Source organism: Microtus oregoni, unplaced genomic scaffold, assembly GCF_018167655.1.
Source record: "Microtus oregoni isolate MIOR12 unplaced genomic scaffold, Mior012 000029F_ref0000214, whole genome shotgun sequence".
Classification (NCBI taxonomy): domain Eukaryota; kingdom Metazoa; phylum Chordata; class Mammalia; order Rodentia; family Cricetidae; genus Microtus; species Microtus oregoni.
In genome coordinates, this window is record NW_024543088.1 from 1,334,824 (window position 1) to 1,352,088 (window position 17,265).

Here is a 17,265-nt window from a genome sequence, read left to right on the forward strand (position 1 = left end):
GACTAGTGTGAATCCAGTTCTCTCAGGAGTCACCGGCATCTAGCTGTGATGTGTGTGTGTGTGCGCGCGCACATGTGCGCAGGTGATATATATTTGTGTGTATGTGGAGGCTAGAGGACATCCTCAGGTGTTTTTAAAAGCAGAATCTGTCTCTGGCTTGGAACTCACATTAGGCCAGCGGTTCTCAACCTGTGGGGTGCGACCCCTTGGAGGGGTCAAATGACCCTTTCACAGGAGCTGCATACCAGACATCTATGATATGTAAAAACATCAGATATTTATCATTCATAACAGTAGCAAAATTACAGTCATGAAGGAGCAACGGAAAAAATGTTATGGTTGGGGGTCACCACAAATAAGGCACTGTGTTAAAGGGCTACAGCATTAGGAAGGTTGAGAGCACCAGATTAGGTGATGCTGGCTGGCCAGCAAGCCCAGGTTCCTACCATGCTTGTCATTAATTTTACTTTAAGATTTTTTTATCTTTATTTATATTAGTGTTTTGCCTCCATGTCTGAATGTGCCTGAAGGAGGTCAGATCCCTTGGAACTGGAGTTACAGACAACTGTGAACTGCCACATGGATTCTGGGAACCGAACTCAGGTCCTCTGCACGAGCAGCAAGTGCTCTTAGTCACGGAACCATCTCTCTAGTCCCCACTTTAAAATTTTAAAAATGACATTAATTTATTGTGAGCGTGTACAAGCGAGTGTGCACATGTGTGTCCACATGGAGGTTCCAGGGACAGAACTCAAGATTATCAGGCTTGGTAGCAAGCGCCCTTAACCCGCTGAGCCATTTCGCTGGCCTCATGCCTGCTTTGTGAATGTGGGTTGTGGGGGACCCGGATTCAGGCCTTTGTGCTGGCAAGGCAACTTTTTTTATTGCGTTATCGCCCTAGCCTGGCACCTGACTTTGAGAGGAGTGTAACAGGGACACCTGGCTGCTGTGTAAGTCTGAGAAACCCATGTTTTTCAGGAGGTAGAGGAGGTCCTTGTGTAGCGCCCACTCTGGGTGAAAAAAAAAAAAAAGCAAAACTAAAGTCTGAGGTCTCAGGAACTTGGAACACAATTCCAGGGCAGCGTGGGGACGAAGGATGCAGGTTTAGCCGTATTTTAGCAAAAGGGGGTGGTTCCCCATCTCCAAGCCTCAACTACCCCGTTGGTGTATGGACAGTGGGCCCATTTCTCCCCTTTCCTTCTGTGTTGTTGAGAGGCCCAAAGAGTCCATACCTTGGGGCCCAGAAACAGGCCAGCCAGCCAGCCGAGGCTGCCACCTGCCACTCACCTGCGGTGCGGCGTGTCTTCCTTGCAGCGTCTGACTATGGAGTCATTTCCCGGGGGCTCTGCGGTGATTGACATGATACTGCTGCGGCTCCGGTGGGGCTGCTGTGAACACGGTACAGCTGTGTTACCGGATATTTATCCGCAATGCCTTCATGGGCATAAATATTATATACGCGGGAACTAAATTTAACTTGGGGATGTTCCCACTCCGGCTTGAGCAGCGCAGGCTGAGCAAGCTGGTCCCTAGCATGACCTTGGCTGGAGGAGGCTGAGCTCAGCCCTGGGGCAGTCAGCGGAGCTTGGAGCACAGCTGCTTCCACAGCTGTTGGCTGTGAGAAGCAGACGGGGACTGACTGAGCTGGGAGGCCTTGTGACCCTGTAGGGGCTGGGTTCTGTGCCTCCCCCCCCCCCCCCCCACCTGCACCTATCTGGCTGGCTGTGCTTTGGCCAGAGTGGATGTGAAGAGGGGTGTTTGGTGGGGGACAAATACCTGGGGTTTTGGCACCGGAGCTGATACCAGACTGTTGTAAATCCATTACCAAATTTCTACCCCCCTCAGGGTCTGATTTAAGAAGCTGAGCTGACATTTTTCCCAGGGCACCCCTCGGGCTTAGAATTTCTAATCTGGTGTCTTCTGCAGAGACAAATAGATAGCTGGATGTAATTGAAGGCTGGGATCCTGCCTAGCTCTGTCCAGAAGTGGGGGTGTTCTCTCTGTTGCTGCTCCAGCAGCCCCCTACCCTGCCTGCTGCCTCCCAGGATAGTGGCCTGGATTGCCTGGGGCTGTGAAGTTGCAGAATTTTGGGCATCTTTTGCCACCGTCCCTTAGGAGGCCTCCTAAGTCTCCTCCTCCCATCAAGTGTTAAACTGGGAAAGGAGATGGCAGGAAGGTGTGAATACATTGCTGAGCCGGGGAAAGAGAAAGTTCTTTAAATAAACATCAGCAAGGCCCCAGGCTCAGCCTGGGGACTCAGATGGTGTGCAAGAGGAGTGGGAACCAGGGCCAGCTCACCATCTTGGAGAACGAGCTGGTGATAGGCAGTGAGCGCGAGGAACTGGGGCTGCCGTCTGTGAAGTCCTCTTCGTGCCCCTTGACTGTCCTCATCAGAGCCACAGGAAGCAGGGATGAAAGAAAAGGGAAGGGGAGGAAAGTTAAAGCCTGTAGCTGCGGTTCTCGGGGGTGGTGGTACCCCTCACATGTGTGGAGGGGACAGAGCAAATCAGGAGCTTGCTCTGCCCTCTATGGTGTCCCCTGGAGCAACAACAGTGAAACCCTTACTCTACTGCTGGTGGCATTTTGCTTTAAAAAATCAGAATAGGGGGCTGGAGAGATGGCTCAGTGGTTAAGAGCATTGCCTGCTCTTCCAAAGGTCCTGAGTTCAATTCCCAGCAACCACATGGTGGCTCACAACCATCTGTAATGAGATCTGGTGCCCTCTTCTGGCCTGCAGACATACACGCAGACAGAACACTGTATACATAATATGTAAATAAATAAATATTTAAAAAAAAAAATCAGAATAATATATCCTGATCCTCCGGAGTCAGGCTGGCCAAGGGTGGTTCCAGTCAAGACTAAACCCTGTCACCTGTCTCTGAGGTCTCACAGAGGGGTCATCCTCCATGAAGAAGCATTGGGGAGACAGGAAAACTCTTGTCCTGTTTCCTTACCATCAAAACGGGTCTCACCGTTCCCTGCTGAACAAGGTGAGCTGAAGGCAGAGCATAGCAATAGGGGAAGCTTGTCACCTGAGCAAAGCCCTCTTTGTTGTCCCTTGTTCTCCAGGAGATGCTTGGCATTTGTGTGGCCATCTTCCTCAACTTTGGTGGGACATAAATTCCTCCACCTGCACCCTGAGGTGCCTAGACCTGTATGTGTGCACAGCGCTGTAGACACAGGTGCCCATTCTGTCCATGTGCCCCTCACACTAGGTGGCCTGTCAGGCCTGATGAGCAGTGATGAGGCACTCCCACTAATCTGTTAGAAATTTCCACTTCTTTTTAAGGGGGGTTATTTTATCTGTGACCCACAGACCCCGGGACCTTTGCACATCACAGTTGGATAAAGACTGTGACACCCAATGTAGCTACAAGGAGAATTTAGGTCGGGACTTTTCTCTCCTTCCCTCTCCTAAGTCACTAAAGTAGAATGAAGCTGAGGTGGTCAGGATGAAACTCTGGACTGTGAGGTGGCTCTCTTTGTCTGAGGTCTCTCACTCTTAGCATTCGTTCTTGCACCCCACACTTTGCGGGTTCACCTTACTCTCTCTGCTCCTCACTTTGCCCATATCCATGAACTTAAATTCTCCCATTTCCAGGTTCCAATTAAACTGATGTCCCAAACTTCTTTCTCTCCTGGGGTGACACTTGACACTTTCTACCTCCTCCCTGTGACCCTGCTCTGGGTATATGGGCTGTAGGGCACATCCTGAAACCTTCCAGCTCCTTCCACATAGCAAGAGCATCATCTGTCTTGCAAACCTTCCCTTGCAGGGCTGGTGTGAGGCTGAAAGAGGAGTCCTGAAGATAGTATGCGTTGGAGAACCAGGCGTTTATGACTGAACTGGCAGCCTCACACTGCTGGGCACTGCCAGCCAGAATCTTGGATGAGGAAGGTCAAAGGTCCCCTTGCTGATGAGCTCAATTCAAGACTTAGGGAGGTGACTCGGTTTATTGGTGCTGTATAAGTATGAGGACCTGAATTTGGATCTCCAGCATCTGTGTACATACTCAGAAAGTGTGCTTATAATTCCAGCACTCAGAAAGCAGAGACAAGCAACCTGGCTAGCTAGCTAGACTGCCCTTATCCATGAGCTCTAGATTCAATTGAGAGACCCTACCTCACTGAATAAAGTTGAAGAGCAAATGAAGAAGACTCCAAAGTCAGCCTTGAGTCTCTATACACACACATGCAAACCCACATGCGCATTCACATACACAGGGACAAGCATACATCACACAAACACTCATGCAAAAAATAAATTAATTAAAGATGCTCCATTTGGCCAAGAGGGCCACAGAGGCAATGCACCAGTGGACAGACCACTGCACACTTTAAATGACGGCAAGCATTAGTGAGTGATGGATGCTCGCCACCCTGATACCCCTGAGGCCTAGCCCAGGTTGAACGTGCAGGGTCTGTCACTGCAGAGGGAGAAGCAGATGGAATGAGAGAGGCAGAGTGACAGATGAGCAAGGGCAAACAGGATCCGGGCAGCCCACTAACCTTGAAACTCAGATGCTTGCTTCATGCTGATTGGAGATTTGGCTCTCTGCAGCTGAAAGAGACGGGAGGAGAAGACCCAAGACAGAAGGCATGAATCAAACAAGGCCCTAGACACACGTCACTGCAGCTAAGAGAAAAATAAAACAAGCCACCTGATCCACAGCTTCTTGGCCCATACGTGTGATGCCAGTCTCCTGTGGCTGGGAGATGTGGTCTGCCCCCCTTGGGGCCTGGATTAGTCAACTGGTCCAGATGAGCCTCCTCCGAGGGAGCCCCTGAACAGGGATCTAAAATACTGAGGTTCAGGAGCACTGTATACCAAGATGACACACATGCAGGGGACCTCCATGGGAGGCTGGGCTCCAGGGAAGCTGCCTGCCACCTTTGGTCACATGTGTGACCTTCTCCCATGAACATAGAGAGGCAGGGATAATTAGTTTCTGATGAGGTGGTCCTATCCATGCAACTGTCCATCTACCTATTCATTTACTATCTACCCACTTATCAATGCACCATCCATCCATGCAGGGAAATATTTATTCATTGACATATCTACTCATCATTAATCCATCCATCCATCCACCCACCCACCCACCCATCCATCCACCTTCCTTTATCTATCCATGTAACTACCCATTCATTTATACAGTCATTCACCATCCATCCGTTTATCCACCCATTCATCCATTATCCATGTAACTATCTACCCATTAGTCAACCATTCATCCATCTATCAATGCATCATCAATCTATGAAATCACCCATAAAAACATCCATCCATCCATCCATCCATCCATCACTCTATTATCCATCCATGTAACCATATCCATTCATCCATGTAATCATCTATCCTTCGTTCTTCTATCCACTAATCCATCTACCCACCCTTCAATCCATCATCTATTCATCCATCATTCATCCACATAACAATATATCCATCCATACACGCACACCTCTATTCCCATCTATTCATCTATCCATTGTCCATCTGTGTAATGATCCATTCATTCACATATCTACTCATCATCCATTCACCCCCAACAATCCATCCTCCCATTCACCAGTCTACCATTTATCCATGTAACTATCCAACCACCCATCCTCCCATCCACCAATACAGCCATCATTCCATCTATCCATGTAATCATTTCATCCATCAATCCATCCATCCACCACTCACCCATTCATCAGTCCACCATCCATTCTTGTAACCATCCATCCATCTGCCCAGGCAGCCATCATCCACCATCCTATCCATCCATATAACCAACCATCATTATTCCATCCATTATCCACCCATGTAATTATCCATTCATCCATCATTCATTCATTCTCCCATCCATCCAGCCCTTCATCCTCCTACCTACACAATATTCCATGCATGCATACATTCATCCATCAATGTAACCACCCATCCATTCTCCCATTCACCTGACCACTGACTCATGAGCTCTCTCAAAATCAGCCACATGCCATGGATCTCCATGGGCACCCATTAAAGTAGTAGACAGTGTTTCTGCTGTGGCATTAGCTGCCGACATGGGACCTGGGAAAGGAATCTGAAGACAGTTTTCTTACACACTTGCTTTCGAAACAAATGAACATCACAAGCAGGAATGATTTCTGTCCAGGGTTATAACAGGTCAGGTCATAACCAAGCAGAGTCAGGTGCCATCTCTACCTGCATAGGGCTCCGATGTTACCATTTGCCTCCCACCCTTGCTCCTGGGTACCTGGATGCCCTTTAGGTTCATCCGGCGCCGGGGTGGGTGGTAGGGCAGAAAATATTTGCTGTCTTCGGGAGATTCTTCTGAGGTTGAAGAATCATCGGCTTCTTGGCCATTGGTCCTGAGGCTGGTGTCTCCAAGGTTCTGAGAGATGATGGTGGCAGGGAGGTGTCTAGGTAGACTCTGTGGCAGAGGGAAGAGCATGAGGGAGAGCTGGCAATAGGCACAGGCAGATTGGCCAACAGGCTATTTTTCCCTTGGGTACCCAAGCTTGACACTCAGCCTGGGCTGTTCTTTTCTGACTCCCCGAATGTCCACTTGGATGCCATGGCTTGTCAGCACACCTTGACATGGGTCTGTCCCTTCTTGCTACCTCTCCTGCTTTCCAGTCCAACAGACAGTTGGGATCATCACTTGCTAGGCACCTTGCTGGCTGCATCTGCCCCTCTGTCTTGGCTCATGAAATCTCTAGGGACAGGATGCCACCTGTGCTTCTCCTTGCTCACTGTGGGTGGGAGAGCTCCAGTTCCATGGAGACATCTAGAAGTTACTCATTAAGGTGGCTTGTGTCTGGTGCTGGGCTGATTATAGAGAGGCCTGGGCAGGGATCACGCAAATTACAAGCTGTCATGTCCTCAGGATGAAATCATAGCACAGGGGCTCCTGAATTCCATTACAGGGGCCAGGGAAGGTCTCCCTGGGAAAGAGCTACATTAGCAAGACTGAAAGCCGAGGGGGTGGCATATGTGGTCAGGAGAAGTCGGGCTTGGGGGCTTCCAGGTGGGGCCTGTGGCCTCTAGAACTCCTCAAGCAAGGAGTCTTTCTGGAACCCAAAAGGAAAGGCCTCCTCCAGGGGTTTAATGATGCCTTGGAGCTTGAAATAGACAACCCTGTTCAGATGCCATGATTTTGCCTGTGCCCAGCTCTTGATTCTGTATCCCCTTTCTTTGAAAGTGAGAATCTAATTGCATAGCACTTGCCGTCAGGGCAGTTCCTATGCTGTGTGTGTAATGTTTCTACATGTGTGTGAGGTGTGCATATGTATACGAAGGCCAGAGGACAACCTTTAGAGTCACAACTGATGCCATCGTTTTTGAGGCAGAGTCTCTCACCAGACCTGGAACTCACCCAATAGTACAGAGTGGCTGGCCAGTGTGGTCCAGGGATGTGAGTGTCTCACCTCCTCAGTGCTGGGATTGCAGGTATGTGCCACCATGCTTGGCTTTTTGACTTCTAAATGTATAGTCTAAGGCTTGAAGTCAGCTCCTCATGCCTGTCTGGGAAGCACTTTGCCTACAGGGCCATCTTCCCAGCTTAAGATGTGGTATTTGTATGGGATTATGCAGCCTCTGCCCAGGACAGAGTCTGGGGAACCTTCAGCTACCGCAATCACATCACCCGAAGGGATGGCAGCAGTGTTCCTTCATTTCCAGGTGTCATGGGGGCTCCTGGGAGATGCAGTTCTGCACCCACCTCACTGACTGTTAATGAGTTTTCACCCATGGGTACCAGTGACTTTAATAAGCACAGAGTATCTTAATCATGATGACCTTAACATTATCAGACAGTGCCAAGGGAAGGCCACTGCTGGCTGTGGTCCATAGACAGCCATGCCAGCTTGGAAAAGTGATCTGAGTCACTCAGCCAGGAGGTGGCAACCCAAATGTCATCGAAACTTCGAGGGTGCTAGTTCTGTCCTTCTTGGGACTGCATGGGTCTCAGGGATAGAACTGAGGTCACCAGACATGGTGACAAAGACCATTACCTACTGAGCCATTTCACAGACTCTTAACTTTGAAATGAGTGGCTCCCACCCAATTCTGTGCACAGGCCTTAGTGCACGCATGTTCATGTGTGCAACACATACACACAAGCATGCACACACACACACATACATACACACAAATGGGTCAGAGGGCAGGGGACACAAGACACAATGATGATGGTGTGAGATGGGGTTGCCCTGGTCAGCCATCAACGGGGATCTGAAGGACACCCGGCTGTGGGTATGGGGACGTGGCTGGCTAAGCCTACCTGGTCGAGAGTGCCGCTGTCCTTGGACAGGCGCCGGAGTTTGCTCTCTAGGTTGACAATGCAGGCCTCCCTCCGCACCATCTCAATTCGCATCTCATCGTTCTTCTCCTCCAGCTCACGGATCTGCTTCCGGTACTTGTCCTTCTCAATCAAGCACTGTGAGTACTGGGTCTGTGCCTCATCTCGGGAGTGGAAGGCCTGCCGGGAAGAGCCATGTGCTCACCACAAGTGAACTAAAGTGTGGTCAGAGATGTGCGTTACCTCCCGTTCAGACATCGAGCAAAGGGACCCTGTGCATTTCTCTTCCTATTCCCGAGAGAGATTATAGATTGAACCTAGGGTTGTGTGCATACTAAGTATGTGCTCTACCACTGGGCCACACCCCAGCCCCTCACTGGGGGATTCTAGGCAGGTGCTCTACCACTGAGCCACACCCCAGCCCTCACTGGGGGATTCTAGGTAGGTGCTCTACCACTGAACCACACCCCAGCCTCTCACTGGGGGATTCTATGCAGGTGCTCTACCACTGAGCCACACCCCAGCCCCTCACTGGGGGATTCTAGGTAGGTGCTCTACCACTGAGCCACACCCCAGCCCCTCACTGGGGGATTCTAGGTAGGTGCTCTACCACTGAGCCACACCCCAGTCCCTCACTGGGGGATTCTAGGTACACATTCTACCATATCCATCCAACTCCAGCTATCTTACTACTTTGTATTTTGAGGTAGGGTCTCACTAAGTTGCCCAACTATTGTTGAGCTCACTCCTGTAGTCTCAACAGGCCTTGAGTTTATGATCCTACCGTTTTTGCCTTCTAAATGCTGAGAGGGCTAGCCTGCACTAGCACACTCAACTTATCCCTGAAGCTTGGGCATGCCAGGCCCTCTCTTTTGTATTCTGCAATCCTACAACTGTACAACCTGTTCTTGTCATGTAGTAGGTACAGTTGTGAAGAGCTGTGTCCTACCTCCCCTCCCTTGGGGTCTGCACCATGCCAGTGTGGGTGGGGCACTGCTTTGGTAACTATTCACATCTTACATATGAGGACATATGTAATACCTTGCCTTGGGCATACACTTTATGAGTACCTGACTGGAATTTAACTTCCTCATTTTACCAAAGAGACCAGGTAAGCACCATGTTCTTATGGGAACCACTGGGGTGCAGCTCAGGCTCCCATAATTCCCTATGGCCTGTGTATTATGACCCCCTTGTCCTGTGATAGAATTTATCTCTAAGCTAGAGACAGAAAAGATAGACTCATGAGGAAGCACTGTGTGGTCGGGGACGTGAACCACATGACCTCAGACCATAGTCAAATAGACTCCATGTGCCATGGGCACTGCTGGGCAGCCTCATGGTCCACCATATCCAGGGTGGCAATGTACCTGGTCACGCTCTCGCTCCACCTCCTCCAGCTGCAGCATGACTGTGTTCATGCGGTGCTTGTACATTTCACAGTCCTTCCCCAGAGTTGAGCACTTGAGCTCCAGATCTTCCTTCTCCTCCAGGTACTGCCCAGAATAGGAGACAGCAATATAGACGAAGCAAGTCATCAGTAAGTTAAGGAGAGAAGCACTCTCTCTCTCTCTGTCTCTCTCTGTATGTGTGTATGGTGTATGCGTGTGGTGTGTGTCTGTGTGTGTGGTGTGTATGTGTGGTGTGTGCATGTGGTATGTGTATGTTGTGTGTGTGGTGTGTATGTGTTGTGTGCTGTGTGTGTTGTATGTGTGTGTTGTGTGCATGTGGTATGTGTGTGTTGTGTGTGTGGTGTGTATGTGTGTATGGTGTGTGTATGGTGTGTGTGTATGGTGTATGCATGTGGTGTGTATGTGTTGTGTGCATGCGGTATGTGTATGTTGTGTGTGTGTGGTGTGTATGTGTGTGTTTTATGTGTGCGTGGTGTTTGTGGTATGTATGTATACGCATGTGTATGCATGTAAATCCATATGTGAATAGGGGTGCACATGGCCAGAGGCCAACATCAAGTTATTTTTCTCTTATTGCTCTTGAGACAGGGTCTCACACTGAACCTGGAGCTCACTGATAGGGCAAGGATGGCTGGCCAGCCAGCCCCAGGCATCCTCTTCACCTCCCAAGGATGTCATCCTAGGATGACAGGTGTGTGCCACCATGTCTGGCTTAAAAAAAATGGATTCCAGGAATCTAAATCCTTATTCTTGCATTTTACAGTCTGAGTCATTTCCCCAGTCAACGACTGTTTGCTCAATGCCTGCAGTTGGCGTATCCTCTCCCAGAGTTGGTGTGCTAATTTGGTCTTGATTGCCAGTTATCTCAACAAAAGGGACTATAGGAGGGGGCTGGCCAATCACCAGTGTATTGTTGAGGGATGGACCATGGAGACACATACTTGGTGGCTGCTTGGACACTCATCATTTACAAACCACAATGGGGCTGGATGCTGGCATAGCAATTCAGACCAGGGTTTGATATCAGAGATTCCTGTTAACACGCATCCATGCACCCTGCTGGGGAAGCACCCAGCTGGCTCCAGTCCTAAGTCTATGGTGCTCTCACCTTGTCCCGCAGCTCCTCTGCCTGGCGGACTTCCTCCTGTAGGTTGTAAATTTTGTTGACCAGTTCCTGCCGGTCCTCTAGCGCCTCCTTCCGGTCATGCTCCAGGATGTCCAAGATGGCCTTGTCTGAGTCAGGCAGACTGCGCTTGCCAGCCTGGATGGCATTGGGGATGGAGGTGAGGACAGAAGGAGGAGGACAAAAGGGCTAAGTCCCAGGCAGGCCCAAGACAGCAGATTTTGTGGCAGGAAAGCAGATGCACTAGGGGATTGTCCTGGGTCCTTCAGCAGCGTATTATCATTTTTTTTTTAAAGTTTATTACCTGTAAAGGAGCAGGGAGTCCGGAGCCCATTGTTCCCTCCCAGTTCTTACTGGAGCCCAGAGAAGCATCTGTGACTCCTTGAGATACTTCAGAGGGGATAAAAAAGGGGACACCTCTGCATTCAGCTATCCCTATCCCCATGAAATATCAACTAACCAAATCCTGCTAATCTAGAACTCGGTCTCTGCTCCAAGAGCCTTGAGCCCCAGGCAGTTCTAGAAGGATGGAGATGCGTTTTATTCCTTTGCAGATATATTTTGGAGTACTGACCCCCAATGATATCTCCTTCTGTACCCACACATTTTTGAGGTGACAAATGTGAGAGGCCCTTGACGTTGGAGCACAGGAAATGACATTCAGTAGAGTATTCAGGGATCTCTAAGGTTTCCTGAATGTTCTCTTGTTCCAGAACTGGGACATTGGTTTCCATGTGGATGATATTCTTATTCGTCATTTTATCCCTGTAAGTATTATCACCCATAACAAGGGCTGAGATTGGAGTTCAGTGATAGACTTTGCCTAGAATGTTCAAGGTACTGCCAACAGTCCTGGGGAGTGAACCCAGGGTACTGGACGTCAGAGTCAGAGACTCTACCACTGAGCCACACCCCAGCCCCTTCACTGGGGGATTCTAGACAGGTGCTCTACCACTGAGTCACACCCCAGCCCCTCAATGGGAGATTCTAGGCAGATGCTCTAACACTGAACTATATTATCATCATTCCTTTTAAACTTTTTAAATTTTAGACATTTCATTAAATTGCCCTGTTTGTCCTTAACCTTACTCTATTGTCCTAGGGAGGCCTCAAACTTGCAAAAATCTAGCCTCAGCCTCCCAAGTAGCAGGGATGATAGATCTGCACCACTAGACCAGACAAAACAAAAACAACAATAAAAAACTCCAAAATAGACAAAGAAAAATCCACCTGTTTTCTACAAAAACCCCGAAACCCCAAACCCCAAAAGCAAGCAACCAACCAAACAAAAAACCCTGCCAAGAGGGTTTCTAGTCACTTCTACTTTCCATCCGAAGAGTGTGCAGTTCCAAGGCTGACGAGCATTGGTGGTAACCCTGTAGCTACTAAGCTAGGACTTGGTATTCATCCTCTAGCAGGTGCACAACCCTGCCCCCCCCCCCCCGCCTGCCTCCCCCTCACCTACGTAAGGATGCTGCTTCTCACCTGGATGATGGACTGCAGCTCCTGGATCTTGGTCTTCAGCATCTCGTTCTCCCGCTCCAGTTCCAGGACCTGCTCCTTCTTGGGCCGGTTCTCAATGTCGTTCTTGAGCTTCAGGGACTGATTTCTCTCCAGCTTACATTCCTCCTCCATCTTGTTCAATCGATGCTTGAGTTGGTCAATCTGAAAATACCCATGTCAGCAGAGGGGTGAGGATGGCTGGCAAGAGATGCTGGGAAGAAGGTGAGGAAATGGCTCGCCATCTGAGTGCTTGCCACCTGAGCATCAGGACCTGAGTTTGGATCCCTAGTGCCCATATCAAAAACTAGGCATGGTGGTAAGTGCCTTTAATCCAAGTGTTGGGAAGGTAGAAACAGGCCTGGGCTCACTGGCTGACCAGCCTAGCCTACTAGGTGAGATGCAGGACAGTGAGAGCCCCTGCGTCAAAATACGAGGGGAGTGGTGCCTGAGAAAATATGGCTGAAGTTGTCCTGTGGTCTTCACACTCACACTTCCATACTTGCATATGAATTCCCTAATGCATGCAACTTTCCTCAGTATCTATACATCTATCTATCCATCCTTCCATCCATCCGTCCATCTGTCCGTTCATCCATACACTATCTGTCCATATTTCCATCCATCAATCCACCTATACATTTGTCTATCCGTCCATCTGTCCCTCCATCCATACATCTGTCCATTCGTCTGTCCATCTGCCCATCCATCCATCCTTCCCTCCATCATTCATCCATCCATCTGTCCATCCATCCTTCCATCTATCTGTCCTTCCATCCATCTGTCCATCCATCCATTTATCCATCCATCCATCCATCTATCCATCCATCCTCCCATCCATCCATCCTTCCATCCATCTGTCCAGCCATCCATCTGCCCATTCGTCTGTCCATTGTCAGTCTGTCCATCCATCCATCCATCCATCCATCCATCCCATCTTTTGGAGCATAACTCAAAATAAAGTTCTAATAAAGAAACTTCTAACTCTCCACTACAGGCTGTTTTCCCCAAATCCCACATAAACATCCCAGAGGCCTCCTCTTCTTGATCCTTGTAAAACAATTTCTATTCAGCATCATTGGAGTTCAGCTCAAGGAAGTTTTCTCAGGCTGGGACCAGACTTCAGTCTCACACATATATGAGACTTACTTTGCTAAAAACTGATGATGTTATCTCAGCAATCCTAGAGCACAAATACCATTTCCTTTATCATCTTGTACAAATGAGAAAAAAATCAAGGAACAAGCAAATCAACAAACAACTCCCAATCCCTAAAGCCATAGCTAATAAGGCCATAAAATCAGAAGTGAAAACCTGAACTCTGGAAGATAGAATGTCTTAAAAAAGATTTACTTATTTTATGGATATGAGTGTTTTGTTTGCATGTGTGTCTGCACCACATACGTGCCTAGTGCTCATGAAGGCCAGAAGAGAGCATCAAACATCTTTGGAACCGGAGTCACAGATGGCTGCAAGCTGCCATGTGGGTGCTGGGAACTGAATCTAGGTCCTCTGGAAGAGCATCACAAGCTCTTAACCACTAAGCCATCTCTACAGCCCTCCCTTATTTTCCTAGGCACGGTCTTGTTGTGTAACCAGGCTGGACTCCAACTTGTTATATAGCTAGTGCTGGCCTTGAACTTATGATTCTCTTACCTCATTCTTCCTAGTGTTGAGAGTATAAGCATGCACCCTCAATGCCTGGCTTCATGCTCTTAACTGAAATGAAGACTCAATCTACCTGAATTCCCACAGCTTGTTTACTGACCAGTCTACTTCATTAAATTGAACGTGACCCAAGCAGAACTCAGGTTATTTATCCCCATGTCCCCTGCAGTGCTTAGCATAGTGTCTTACTCATGGCAGGTGTTTAATAAATATCCCAAGAATCTGCTTTCCACCAGGCAGCCAGAGCAAGCCTCCTGAGAGGTAAATCAGCTGTCATGTCCCAGCTCGCAATCCGTCAGGGGTTTCCTGTCCCTGGGAGGATAAATCCCAGAGTTCTTACCATGCCCCTGTGATCTGAACCCACACCATATTCTCCTCCCTCCTTTGTGCCACTTGCTCATTGGACTCCAGGCCCACTGTTTCTGCAGCCATTTAAGAAGACAGAAAGAGACAAGAGGACCCTCTACTTGGTCTCCACCCCCATTTCCGTCCGTGACTTGCATGCCTTGCTTTCTTACTCCCTTATTTTTGCAAAAAAATATTTATTGCATGTATTAATTATACATGACAATGGGTTTCATTCTGACATTTTCATGCATGTATACTTTTTATTATTTATTTATTTGTTTTTTTTATCATATTCACCCTATTTTTCTCTTTTGTCCCCTCCCACTCTGCCTGATCCCCTTTCTCTTCCCACCTAGTTCCCCCTTTAGGGGACCCAGTGATTTTCATTAGGGTTGCTTTATAGGGGCTGAGTGAAGGGCTATTGACAGGAATATGGACACCTTACCACTGATTACACTACTGAAGGAAATAGCTCCCCCTTCTTCAGTAGCCATGGACTGTTTAAAGCTCCTTAGGGTGGACTCGGGGATCATGGACCCTCTTCCCTTCCCTGGCAAGGTGCTGATGGGGTCAATCTTGTGCATTTAATCACAGCTACTGGGAGTTCACGAGTGCAACGGCCAGGTAATATCAGACACTGTTCCGCAACATTCCACCCCTCCTGGGCTCTTCTGTTCTTTCTGTCCATTTCCCATGGTGCTTCCTGCACCTTTAGGGGAGCGATAAGTAGCATCCCTCACTGTTGCCTCATTCTTCATCCTCCTTCTTACTTTTAGGCAGGGTTTTACTCTCTTGTCATATAGCATGGGCTGAGATGGCAGGGAGACTTTTGATCCTCATGCCTCAGCTTCCCAAGCACTGGGATTACAGGTGTAGACTTCTGCTCATGGCTTTATCCTCTATTCTTGATGCCTCCCAAACAATCAGGTGGGTAATTCTGGAGTTCCATGGAAGCATCTTATTTTTAGGGTTCATGTACCTGGAGCACAGCTAGGAATATGGTAGGGATCAATAAAACAAGAGGAAGATGAGAACACAGTAGCATAGGCCTGTAATCCCAGAATGTATGAGGCTGGGGCAGGAGGATTGTGGGTTCAAGGCCAGACTGGGCTACATAGTGAAACCCTGTCTCAGGGGGAAAAAAAAACCCAAACAGACAAAGAAAAAATTTAAATGAGGCAAATCTCTTTCCTCGTCTCCACTTAGGAGGCATTAAACCGATCAACCATTTGGCTGCTCCCCTACCCCCCGCCCCAATAAACATACTGATTATCTCATGTGCCAGCAAGCACGCTGAGCTCTGCGAATACAGGTCCTCAGGAGTGTACACCTGCCTGACAGGTGCTACTCATCTTCTCTAAGTTTTGTGAGCATTACAATATGCACCCTGGGTCTCCTGGGTCCCCTCATACACCTTCAGCCCCGAGTCTCCAAAGTCTCTCCCTCGTTCCTGGCGCTGGTTCTGTGTGTACGAGTCTGCACACGTGGATCTGGGCTTCCTCCCTTCCCGTGAGCCTTTATTACGAACGAGCCTGAAGCTATTCAGGGTGTATATAGACCCATCGCCCTCTGACCACCATGTATGTTTCTGCACTTGGGCAGAGTGTATCTAGGTGGATGACTAAGCCGCTAAGGGCTATTGGCTTGAAATACACTGGTGCACTGTGGCTCTAGAGTCCGAGAGCCCGTACCTCTCCCGCCCCGCCCCGCCCCGCCCATATCCCCTCGCTTGTCTGGGACACAAAGCTGAAGGAGGGCTGTGTGGCATGTCTGCATTTACCCCTTTAGGGATCTTGAGTGTCCAGGACATTTGTTTCCCCTTCCCTCAGGTCAGCCGGAGCCCAGGTACCCCACCTCGAGCTGGAGGTCGCGGCTCCTCATCACCGCCATGTTTTTCTCCTCACTGAGCTGGGCGTAGCGCATGGCTATGTTGTAGTTGTCATCCTTGACCTTGACCAGCTCGTCGTTGTAGCTGTCCCGCTCCTCCTTCATCTTGTAGTACCGCTCCTGGAAGGTCAGCAGCTCCACACGCGTCAGGGTTAGCTGCTTCTTCTCATCCTCCAGCTGCCGGGACTTGGCCAGCAGCTCGCAGCGCTGAAGGTCCTTGGCTTTCACCTGCTGCTGCAGTTTGATGACCTCATTCATCAGGAAGTGCGTGAGGCCCTCATGGCCCTCCTCCACTGTGGAGAGGGGTATCCAGTCAGGCCTGAGCATGGGGCAGGAACGGGGGCATTTATTCACGCATACACTCACCGTGATGGTCTACATTGCCAAATGGACTGGATCTAGAATTACCGAGAAGGCAAACCTCTAGGCATGTCTGTGAGGAATTACTAGATGAGGTTAACTAAGGTGTCAAGACCTGCCCTAACTGGGGGCCACACTGTCCCCTAGACTGGGGTCCTGGACTGAATAAAAAGGAGAAAGTGAGCTGAGCACGAGCATCTGTCTCTCTCTGCTTCCTGACGGTGGGTGCCATGGGATCAGCTGCCTCACGCTCCTGCCACCATGCCCTCCCCACCATGATGGACTTGTAGCCTCAAAAAAGGAACCTTCCTTCTTTAAATCGCTTTAGTATTATGTTGTGGGAACAAGAAAAGCTACTAATATACCCAACAACATTTTATTTGTTTATTTTTTGTAATGCTGTGGACAGAACTAGACCACTGAGTTATAACTCCAGTGTAGCTGAGTTGTTCAGGCTGACCTTCAACTTGAATTTGCCTATCTCAGTCTCCTAAGTATCTGGGATTATAAGCCTGTGCTACCAGGTTTGGTAGCTTACTAAGCTCTTACTTCCTGCTAGGCAGTGGGGGTTCAAGGTGAGCCAAACAGGCCTTGGTTGTAGTAGACCTTACTGCATAGTAAGAAAGACAGATGTTTAAAAAAATATCAAATGATGACGATCATATAAGCATGAGGA

At 49.0% G+C, this 17,265-nt stretch overlaps 1 protein-coding gene across 1 annotated transcript in view; it reads right to left on the reverse strand.

Moving 5' to 3' along the window:
* The window catches only part of LOC121465050 (caspase recruitment domain-containing protein 11-like), a 52,304-nt gene that overhangs the window by 18,392 nt on the left and 16,647 nt on the right, over positions 1–17,265 (reverse strand). The window contains exons 4-12 of the mRNA XM_041678220.1: positions 16,197–16,522; positions 12,312–12,491; positions 10,812–10,964; positions 9,662–9,787; positions 8,274–8,471; positions 6,246–6,422; positions 4,513–4,564; positions 2,299–2,381; positions 1,288–1,388 (exon numbers count right to left, since the gene is read on the reverse strand). Of these exons, the coding sequence (XP_041534154.1) occupies positions 1,288–1,388; positions 2,299–2,381; positions 4,513–4,564; positions 6,246–6,422; positions 8,274–8,471; positions 9,662–9,787; positions 10,812–10,964; positions 12,312–12,491; positions 16,197–16,522 (1,396 nt within the window). The remainder of the gene's footprint in view (positions 1–1,287; positions 1,389–2,298; positions 2,382–4,512; positions 4,565–6,245; positions 6,423–8,273; positions 8,472–9,661; positions 9,788–10,811; positions 10,965–12,311; positions 12,492–16,196; positions 16,523–17,265) is intronic.